The sequence below is a fragment of the Pinus tabuliformis genome, chromosome 6, assembly GCF_031772625.1.
Source record: "Pinus tabuliformis cultivar Carrire ecotype Pingquan chromosome 6, CPIR1, whole genome shotgun sequence".
Taxonomy (NCBI): domain Eukaryota; kingdom Viridiplantae; phylum Streptophyta; class Pinopsida; order Pinales; family Pinaceae; genus Pinus; species Pinus tabuliformis.
Genome location: NC_142292.1, coordinates 657511193 through 657523192, shown reverse-complemented (window position 1 = coordinate 657523192; position 12000 = coordinate 657511193). Strand labels below are relative to the sequence as shown.

The following is a 12000-nucleotide window of genomic DNA, read 5'->3' as shown; positions in this document are numbered from 1 at the left end:
AGGAGTATCATATTTCAGTTATTGGTTTAAGTAAAGTATTTGGCATGTGATTGTAATATCTATCCATTCTGATTCTTTACAAGATATTGTTTAAGTACAAGATTGTCCGTTTTCCTCCCTTGTCGTCGGTATCTCTCAATAAATTTATATTAGCAACTGTGCCCAGTACAAGCTAAAACATACCATCTTTGTAAATGTATGTACATACCATCTTCCAACGTTAGCGGGTCGAAATAACCAAATCATTGCATTTTTTAAGGAACATTTGCAATCCTTAAAAAACAAAAATCTAATGATTACTGAGATTTAAAATTGAGATTCATAGAATATGGATTACCCCAATATTGAAAGATTTATTTTACATTCACACAAGGAAATAACTATTGTAAACTGATTATAAACTTCTGAGCTAAATGAGAAAATGTATTTTATTACCATAAAACTCGAGGAACATTCAACAATTGTCAAACTCATAATTTTCACAGTATTTCCATGAAAATCTGAAAGTTTACAAATACCTAGTAAGAATCTTAATCAGAATTTTATTTGATCCGTTGAGAGAACCAGATAAATGAAAAAATCCAAGGATCTGAATTCACCTTCAACAGAACAGACACCAGAGAAATAAAACTATCCATGCTAAAAGCCATTGAGATCTAGCATGGTTTGCTTGATAGATTTCACCTGTACACATTAAAAAAATATGTTTTTGTTATTGCCAGAGACAGTAGAGCAAATACACACAATTAACTCCACGGAAGAGAAGTGCAATTGGAAAAATATAATGTGTGCCAAACACTATAATTTAAAGCATTTTAAGAAAAATACCCCCCACAACGAAAATGGATTTGAAACTAACAACAGCAAGAACATGACATGTTACCAGAGACGAAAATATGCTCGTATCTAAGCAATATCAACAGGAAGACTCAAGAATAGCCCAGAGATATCTGGGTTCCTCCAGATAGAGAAAAGTTGTCTAACATAACCAATTGTGCTGAACAGTAACCAATAGCTAGCAGATTAGAAAAAGCTGACCACATATGACACATTAGATGGTTAATAAATATTAGTCTAGACTCTAGATCCACCTTAACTCTAGATCTATTAAAACTGACAGAGATCAAAAAGAGGTTAACATGCAAATTTCTCTGTGCTGAAAATATCCTCCACAAATCTGTGCGCGCGTATTGGTTGGGATTTTCTTCATGGCTGTTATTTTTTTTAACAGATTATATTGAGCTGACTTATGACACATGTCAGATCATCTTTAGGCATGGACATTACACATCTCCTACGCTGGAGAATACACCTCATTTATTGTTATGAATAAAATATATAAAAAATAATGTAAAATAATGTAAATGATAATAACCATAAATAATTATTAGTAATTAGGCTGAAGAGTCATGTCTAAATGAGACACCTGCTTGGTACATAAGCAAGCCTCTCGTTTTCATTGTAAAATCATTTTTACTCACACATTTAATAATAATATTTGTTTCCTTATGGATATCTTTATATTCCAAGTCTTCTGGACTAATTAATCTGTAGAAAGAACTTTGTTCGCTTCATTTGGTATTAAAGCCACGTCTGATTCCAGCTTTTGACCATCAAACTTCGTCAACATTGTTGCCGTCAAAGATTCAAGCGTCTCACTACAAAGTAGGAGTTTCTCCTCTCTGCAAGTTCGACATCAGGCCTTTGGCCATTGAAATTAAAAAAGAAATCATATATATGAAATTATAGAAAAAGAATTTATTTTAAAAGAAACAACAACAACAAATTGTATAAAAAATATAAAAATTAAAAATAAATAAATCTGAAATCAACATATAAATTGGCAAAAAATATATATAAAAAAAAGGAAGAAGAAGAAGAAGAAGAAAGTTAAGTTAAAAAAAAGAAGGGGGAAAGAGATTATAGAAAAAAAATTATTTAAAAAAAAACAAAAACAAAAATTCACTATATATATAAAATAAAATAATAAAATAATTATATTAAATTCAAGAAAAAAAAAATTAACTAGGTTGTCCGCAGCCATCGACGCCTCACTCCCATCTGCAACAGACTCCGCTGAAAGCCATCCTCCACCACCGCACTGGAGATGCTAACCAACTGGCGTCGTAGTTGATGGGCCACCACCACCATTTAACCACAACCAACTATATGTGCCAACCGCCAATCGCCTTCAATCACGTTGATTCCAACCACATATCCCATGCCCCTATTGACCTATATCTCCCACGTACGCCATCCTTTACACTCAACACTGTCAGGCGAGTTGACCACGCTAACACCATCACCTAATCGCAGTCGCCACCTCTCCTTGAATTTCTTGTTGACCGCAGAAGACCCCTGTATATTTTTTCGACAACTGCCACAATTTGCCACTGCTGACGACAATCCCTAGCTCCTCCACTAATATAGTTCCCTTGTCCCTACGACCACTCTGTTGTGCCGACAATTTGTCTTCCTTGTCACGTCCCTACTCCCATCAACTTTCAATCGCCATCCCTGTTGTCGCTCTGCTCATCCACGCCCCCAACAAACCACGTCCTTCCATTGTTCCTTGTTCTTTGCAAACGACGTGTGTTATCAAACTCGTTAAACGTCCTGTATTGTATCGTTTTATCAAAGTCGTCAAACATCCTGTGCACCGTCTTTCCACCGATCCCATCCCTTAAACTGTCACGTTTCACTGTTGAGCGTCATCATCCTTCAAGGTAACGCTTTGTGACTCTTAGTGATATAGTTTTATATATCATTAAATTTTAAGTTATATAATAAGAATATTATATTCATATATATAAATAAATAAATAAATAAATAAAAGAGTATTAAAACCATATCTTGTAAAGAGGATATATAGATCATTTAGAAAGGAAAAAAAGGTCTAAAAAAATAAATAAATAAATAAAGTAGTAGTTATATATATATTTAAGAAAAAATTATTGAAAAGGTGAAAAATAGGAATAACAATAAAAATTAATAATAAAAAAAGAAGGGGAAGATAAAAAAATGAAAAAAAAATATGGAATCTCTAAGTAATGAACAAAAACAATTCACGAGAAATATAGAACAATTAATTGCAATACTTGAGCGACAACGCGCTGATTTTAATGAGGAGAGAAAGAAATGGGAATCCCAATTGCAAGTTGAACGTCCATCATCACTCCCACAAAACGATGTAATCCAATCTACCAAGAAAGTGCGGCTAAAAGATCAAGAGAATGGCAAAATTGCCAAACTTCAACCAAACAAAAAAGCGTTAGAACATGAACATAAAAATCTTGTGGATATGCATTACAAAGAAATAATGGAAAAAGACGAAGAAATTTCTCGTCGTAAGGACCACATCAAAAAATTACTGGCACAAGTGAAAAAGACTAAGGTCACAAAGAAAGAAATCAAGAAGCACTTATCAAAACAAGAAGAAGAAACCTTGCGTTTAAAGAACCTTAATAAAAAATTATTAGAACAAATCAGAGATCTAAAAGGTGAAAAGCTTAAAATTCAAAACATTGAAAATAAGGTTAATAAATCAAAAATCAAAGAACTTTTACGTCTGAGAAACCATAATCAAAGTCTACTCACTCAAATTAAGAAACTTAAGGATGATAAGAAAGCATTAAAAGACAAGTTAGAACAATTCACTCAAGAAGAAGTGTCGAAATCTCCAGTCGTAACAGTCCAAGTTGAAAATAAGGGAACGAACATCGATCCAATGAATATGACAACTCAAGAAAACAAGTCAGTTGAAGAAACGACACACTTAGATGTTGCAGTTCAGACAATGAACATCCCAAGTGAATGTTCCATAACCAACTCAACATCTTCGCCAGAAGAAAATCTAAAAATTGCCACATGCCCAATAAGGGAAAGTCAAACCAAAAAAGTTCCATATCGACATCCGAATCACGAGAGTAGACAACTCAATCAAGCTACGTATATGTACCATTTAGAACCGAAACAACAAATTGATGTTCCAGAGAATAGTGATGTAACCTCAATCCAGTCCTATGATGACAAATCGTTACAAAATTCCAGTGATCAGAATATTACACAGAAGATTAATCTGGGATGGTCTAATCCCTTCTCAGTGCGACAATTTTGTTTGTCACTTAGAAGATCATATCAACATGTATCGACAAAGATGACAATTCCGAGACAGAAAGACATTCGAAGCCGAAAAAGAGATCAAGCCTTTTTCATTAACAAGCTTTGAGGACAAAGCTTTTTGAGGAGGAAGGCAATGTTATGAATAAATATATAAGAAATAATGTAAAATAATGTAAATGATAATAACCATAAATAATTATTAGTTAATTAGTAATTAGGCTGAAGAGTCATGTCTAAATGAGACATGACTCTCCATGAAGAGACACCTGCTTGGTATATAAGCAAGCCTCTCGTTCTCATTGTAAAATCATTCTTATTCACACATTTAATATATAATCTCATGGATATCTTTACATTCCAAGTCTTCTGGACTAATTAATCTGTAGAAGGAACTTTGTTCGCTTCATTTATCTTGGTACAATCAAAGATAGAAACAATCATGTCAAGAGTAGTGTAGATCCATCTTAACTCGGGGTCTACACATCCATCATAACATTAGATGTTACACATCTCATCAAACTGCATTGTTATTAATTTAACTTTTTTGAAATATCACATTGGGCTGACATGTGTCACATCAACCTTAGGTGTAATATCCCGTCTTAATGGAAGTTTATCAATTTATACCACCAGAGCAATCGCCAACATAAAAATCAGAAATTAATAATCACTATAAACTCCAACAAAATTAATATTAAACATGGCAATTGCAATATAAAACAGATGCTGCATATCTCAGTTTATTTATATTAATATAAATATGATATTACATGTCCATACAAATAATGGAAGAATGTTGAGATAAAACTCTCTGAGCTACTACAAACTGGATCTAGCCTCAAAATATATCTACTGCGACATTGGATCTGACCTCCAAACTGGAACTGCAACTGATAAGCACTCCGGTGAATTCTGAATGAATTCACCAAGGGATGAGATGGGTTTTCATCCACTCTCACCAAATCACCCAAGGGTTTTCGTCTAGGTTACCAGAAACATCCCTCCAACCCCAAAAACGCCATTCAGCATTTTGGAAACAAAAAAGCGTACGATTTCCCTGTGAAACACCACTGAAATGTTTCGTAGCCATTTCACATTTTCAGAAACACCAGATCCCAGTTCCGAAACATTTCAGATGTTTGTAAATTTTTTTGCATCAGTTTCCAAAAATCCGAAAATGTATCACGTAAAATTGTGATCCTTTTCCGGATTTTCAGAAACAGATCCGCCCATAAAACGTAGGAAAAGTCACAGAGTTTTTGTGTTTTTGGGCCCACCCCCCTCTTAACCTATATCACCCCATTTCATTGTTGGAGGAGGTCGTCAACATTCATTTCCCGAAGGAGGCCGTCACTGCTTGGGGTTGGAGGAGGCCGTCTCAAGGAGAGCTTGGACTCAATATTATTGCCAGGGAAGAGTTAAGAGCAAAATATGTGCCTTCAATCAGTGACAGTCAGTGGCTAGTTAGCTAATATTCATAGGAAGACGGCTTATTCTCTCAGTCTCCCTACCTTCCTCCCTCTCTGGAGGGAAAGGAACAACTACCTTGATATTGGATTGGCCAACCGTAATCATCACGTGGGAGATCTTCTATAAGTTCATTGTCCAACCAACATGATCATTATAGGATTTATTTCTCACAACGGAATGGGCTTCCCCGCTTCTGTGTATGTCTCTGCCTTGAATAAAATGAGGTCAAAGTGAGGCCAACTCAGCGAGTGATCGGCATGTCCTCATGTCACGTAGTGAGGAACTACAAACTTACAAAGCCCTTTCATTTCATTGATGAAGTGTTACACGTATAAGATGTTCCCATTACTTTCAACCACATACTTCAGAACTGTTGTAAATAAAACCCCTCTAAATTCATGGCTAAGAACCCTGGACTGGCATCATTATATGATAAAATTAGCAATAAGAAGGGTGACTATTAATTAAATTTTTAATATCTCTGTCAAATGAACCCCAAAGAATCAGTGGTGTCCTTACTATGATCCAACAAACCAGATCCTTTCAAGTTGAACCTATAAATACATTATTTATTTATGAACAGATAGTATAACTTCAGGCTCCAGGTACATTCAGAATAATAAAAAATTGCACATTATTTATTTAGATTTAGTTCAACTTAAAGCCTTTGTGAAGAAGTTGATTACTCAACTCAAAGTTATTTAAATTTAATTAAGTGTGCAAAATAGCCCTTATTCTGAAAATAGTTGTTGCTAGAATTTGGAATGAAGTGGGGACTGAATATGACCTATAATTTATTCACTGAACATCAATAGATATTAAATTTTCACCCTTTATAGTGTGGCAGATGTTCTTGCCATGATACATTTCATCCATTACTAAGTTACTGGAAACATCCCATTTATGGCATCTTCAAGTTAATCCATTCGTAATGAGGAACAAGAAATTGAATCAGCACCTAAAGTTGATACAAAGTCACCACTTTGGAAATATGTAACTATTGTAGGGAAGATCCAAGGAAGGGGATCATTGGCATGGGTTTGCAATGAGTGTCAAAAGGAATTTAAGGGATCATACACCCAGCTTAAAGCACATTTACTTGTGTTAAGAAACACTGGGATTTGAATATGCACTAACCCACCTAAAGAGAATGGGATAGAGGGAAAAGGTTTAAGCAAGGAAAAAGTTGCAAAATATAGGAACAAGGCGAGGCAAATTCTCAATTCAAGCAACCAACAAGGTTGGGAGCGTCTTCATCAAAGCCTCCACTTCCCTCTTATGGAATTGGCAGCCCTAGTTCAAAGCAGTCTATTTTGGGACCGTTTGAAAAGAGTTTTAATAATGATGCTCGAGAGAAGGCAGATGCAGCGATAGGTCAATGCATCTATGCAAATGGCCCTCCCTTTAACCTCGTGCAATCTCCTCACTGGGCACAGATGATTACAGCAATGAATGAATCCCCAAAAGGGTACAAGAGCCCTAGATATGAGAAGGTTTGCACAACATTGTTGAGTGTTGAGAAGTTAGATTTGGAGGCCAAATAAAACCCCATTTGTATTTCATGATGCATTTCAAGGGTGTCCAACATTTGTGATGAATGGAAAGATCAAAGGCATAGGTCTTTGATCAATGTGATTGCTCAGAGCCCAAAGGGGGCAATATTTTTGAAGCCAGTGGATTGTGAGAGGCAGCTGAAATATTCCCAATTCATTGTTGACATCTTGATTGAAGTGATTGAAATGGTAGGGCCAGAAAATGTTGTCCAAATAATAACTGACAATGCAACGGTGTGTAGAGCAGCAAGCCTAATTATTGAAGGCAAATATCAACACCTCTTTTGGACCCCTTGTGCTATACATCCATTGAACCTCATGTTGAGCAAGATGGGGAAGCAAATTGAGTGGATTAGACTTATTTTCGAAGAGGCAAAAGAAATTCAAGCCTTCATCACAAACCACCACATGTCCCAAGGCTCTACAAGGAATTTGCAAAGTTGGGGCTCCTTAAGGTACCTAAACTTTAAAGTATATTTCAAGAATTTATAATTTCTATGACTCTAAAATTTAAATTCAAATATGTAAATTGGGTTCTCAAATAAGTCATGATTCGAGAATCATAAATGGTATTCTATCAATTATGATTTTTAATTTATTGAAACATTGGCACTTTCAAGTTGTCGAGACTCGTTTTGCTTCTCACGTCATAGTCTTAACAAGGCTTATGCAAGTGAAAGAAGCATTACAATCAATGGTATGCAGTTCTCTTTGGAATCAATGGAGGCAATCTCAAACTGAAAGAACACAAGCAGTGAAAAGGTTGGTTGTTGATGATGAATGGTGGGATAGAATGGAGTGCCTCTTGACATTTACTAAGCCAATTGTGGATTTGCTACAGATGTTTGACACAAATATGCCTAATTTGGGAGAGGTGTTGAGGGCATTAACTCCATGACAGAGAAGATAAGGGTGGTTATAAATGCCAAGGAGAAGGACTCAGATGAAGTCTTTTACAAATAAGTAAAAGATATATTGACCAGAAGGTGGAACAAAATGACCACCCCATTGCCCCTTTTGGCCTATGCAATGATTCCAAAATATTATTCTACAGAGTTGCTAAGTAATCCAAAAAGAACCACACCAAACAAAGACCCAAAAGTCTCACAAGGATTTAAGAAAGTTTTTAGAAAGCTATCAGTGAATCTTGATATTGGGATTTGGATTCATTCAAAGTTTGCTCATTTTGTGGGATAAAGTGCTTGGGTACAAATCTTGATTCTATGAGGGACAAGATCATATTAAGTCCGATTGATTAGTGGAACTACTATGGTGGGGAACTTCCACATATCCAAAAATTGGCTATCATGATATTTTCACAGGTTGTTAGATCCTCTTCAGCAGAGAGGAACAATAGTACATATGGCTTCATCCATTCAGTGAAGCGAAACAAATTGGGCTCCAAGAAGGCTAAGGAACTAGTGTATGTTCATTCGAACCTTCGCCTTTTGTCACACAAGAGTGACAAAAACAAAATTTGTGCCCACCAAACTATGGGATGTGGAACCAGAGTTGCCTAACTTGGATATGAGGTTGAATGTCATGTCTCATATGACCTTGTGTAATGAAGAGGCAACAATAATTGCTTCGTCAAGTGGACATGGAAGCAATGCTCCCACTACTGGAGAGGATTCAAATGTAGATGAGGATCTTGAAGAAATATTTGATATGTAAATGTAATTTATGATGATGTTTTAAACTTTTGAACAATGCACATTTAAAAACATAATATGTCATATGATAGTAGACTATCAATGATAGTTCATTTTGTAATTTGTACCATGTAGTGTGCATTACTAATTTTGATGATGATGTTGATAACTGAAATCTAAAACAAAAACTGGATGATATGTTGAATGTTATAATGATCATTGATGATGATAACAATCAAACAATGTTTATGTTGAATTGATGATGATGATTTCAAACCCCGTATCTATATCCATTGTCATATTTGTTTCAGTGCAACTTAGGCTTTCATCTTGGGGCTACTAAAGCCGAGAACCTGGTTCTCCAAACCTCACCAATCACAAAATACAAACCAACCAAGATGTCCCAAATGATTTGCTTCCCCTCCTTTTAAAGGCTTGATGGATCCTTCTCCCGCTTTCTAAAAGCACTTTTTTATTATTTTATTTCCCGCTCTAGAAGGTTCTCCTCTCGTCCTTACCTTATGTGACTTTTTATTTTATTTTATTCTAGTCACTTGGCCTTTTTCCTTAATTAAGCATTTCCGTTTTTTTATATTTAATTAAAGTCACTTTTAATCTAAGAAAATGGTAAATCTACCTCTACAATCTCTCTTAAAGCCACTTTTTACCATCCCATCCTGTAGATCTTTGCATTCCAGTTCCAACGAGCTATTACACTTAGGTGTTTCATCAAATATTCTTCCCAAAATGACACCTTAAGCGTATTTAATTAAGATATGCTCATTAATAACCTCGTTTTATGGGAATTTTTGAAATGCAGCACAACCAAGAATAAATTGTGTGAAACTGACCCTAATGATGAAATGTTGTGAGTGCTCCATGTCGAATCCCATAAAACTCCTCCAAAACCCTTTGGGCCCACTGTCAACAAAATCTATTCACATAACCAGGTTATCACCAACCCTAGAAACCCATCCTAGCAACATCATAAGGGAAACTGAGAATGGAGGCATTACAAATCCTCCCGCCCCAAGATTGTTTGCCCTTAAGTAATCTACATTTATCCACTGTTGAGGCATTTGTACACCGATACCAAGATCCCACACAAACCACTAGGTCACAACATGCCTCCATGCTAACCAAACATGAATGGATCCCTCAATACCTGGATCCCAAACCCATCTCTGACTCAACCTACCATCAATAGATCCACCTGGATCCCAATGCCAACTAGGCTCTAGGACCTGTGGGTTATGACACCACCTTGGCCCTCCATCATTGCCCATGCCTAAGGGCTCATGTTGTGCTATGCCCCCAACTAAGAATATCCTCCCAAGAATCACCCCATCAATAGGATACCAACTCATAATCTCTTACCAATCCATCCCGTGGGAAGAATCGAATGCATGAACTCCTATACATGGAACAAGTCTACTATGCCAATGTTGCTCCATGTTGTAGAATGGCATGGACTCTCCTTTTGAAAAAGGTTTGTTGTTTTATTTTGTTCTTTCGTCCAAAGAATCATTGTAGCCCAAAGAACCAATTGATGCACAGTTGTGCTCATTCCACTTTCTCTCTAAGTTATTTATGGATTTTGTGAGACCTTCTAAGGCATGTTTCCATCTGTCATCCATGAGCAAAATTTTTAAATTCCACCTTTACAAATAGTCAACATGCTAATCACAATTTTTTTCAAATTTCTTAAGCAATCTCCAAAAGTAATTTCACTGAAAATTTTAAGAAATTCTAGTCGGTAAATCACAAATTTTCAATTGAAAAATTCCACACCCAAAAACCCAACCATTAATACAGAGGAAGAATCTTTTTTTTTGACTTGGCGAATTTAATCAACTACTCCAATAAATTCAGCCCAGTGAAATAATTCGACTTAACAAGAGAAATTTGGACCGGCAAGAGAAAGTTGGTACGCAAGATAAATTCAGCCGAGTAAAATAATTGTGGCCCGTTTGTTGGAGAATCTAGGGCAAAGTAGTGTAAAGTGATTCTTCATTGCTTGATAACAATTTGTGATGCACTTTTACAATTTATCTTCTTCTTATTAATGTGTGTGTTTCATCAAACTGCTACCAAAACAAAATAACAAGAACACAAAGTTTGGCTCTCTACAAGGGACAAACCCTCTCCACTCTTGAGAGGAAAACCCTTTGTAAGATTTCTCTTATTAAAGCTTCTTATTTGAACAACTTCCAAACCCTAGACCCTTGACTAGGATATCTTCCAAGCATAAGTCAAAACTTTCCTCTTTTTGCACTGTCACTTCCGGCACTTCTTCTAGCACTTTATCTTCCAGCACTTCATCTTCCAATTAGAGTCTTTTTCACCTTAGAGAGATGGACTCCTTCACTAGGCTTGTGAGTCCTTAGAGGCTTGATCTCTTCGCCCAAACAAAAGATTGTTAGCTTGTTACCATAACCTTGTTGCACCTCGCACATGTGACTGTTTCTAGCCCTAGAAACAGTCCTTCATACTTCAATTTTCTGCTCCCTTACTTTGCTTGAGAGTCCTTCCACGCTAGAGTAGGAGGCCTTTGTAGGCCTAGTTACTAGCCCAAACCATGAAAAATATGCCACTGCAATTTCACTGCTGATCTGGCCGCAGACTGTCCTTATTCTTTCGCACGTGTCACTGTTTTCTGCCGTAGAAAACAATCTTGCACCTTCGTTGTCCTTCCTCCTTTCTTCTTTGTCCTTGTAACCCTTTTCCTTGCCTTGTCTTCGTCCTTCCTTGTCTTCTTTCTTGCTTATAGATTTCAGAGTGAGATTGGTGTCCTTTTGAGGAGTGGACAACCTCTATAGATAGAGGTTTGTCCCTCCTTTTCAAGCCGACATGATTGTCCTTAAGGCCGACTTGACTATTTGCTATTAAATTCATTTTTATTCATTATATTACTGCTTGTAGACTTCGTTAGTGCTAGGAAAGGATTTGACTCTGCTTGGAGGTGTTCCCATGACCTTGTATGTTGACATACATGATGTAACATGCCCTCAAAGGATCTTATCATAATTACATTTTGACTTTGACTCTCTAGAAGCACTTCAAAATGTGCTTGTCCTATTTTCAATGAGCAAGAAACTCATTGACAAATAATATCAAAATAAATTCTCTTATCTTGAATAAGTAAAATATCAAAATTACATTTATGGAGACCGAACCTAGTTACATTTCCTCCAACACTCCCT

General features: G+C 36.1%; 1 protein-coding gene across 1 annotated transcript in view; it reads right to left on the bottom strand.

The window, feature by feature from the left end:
* Nucleotides 1-410: 410 nt before the first annotated feature.
* Nucleotides 411-12000, bottom strand: part of LOC149260317 (ATP synthase small subunit 6, mitochondrial-like) — a 31483-nt gene continuing 19893 nt past the window's right edge. The window contains exon 3 of the mRNA XM_089379835.1: nucleotides 411-684. Coding sequence (XP_089235961.1) covers nucleotides 681-684 — 4 coding nt within the window. The 3' untranslated portion in view covers nucleotides 411-680. The remainder of the gene's footprint in view (nucleotides 685-12000) is intronic.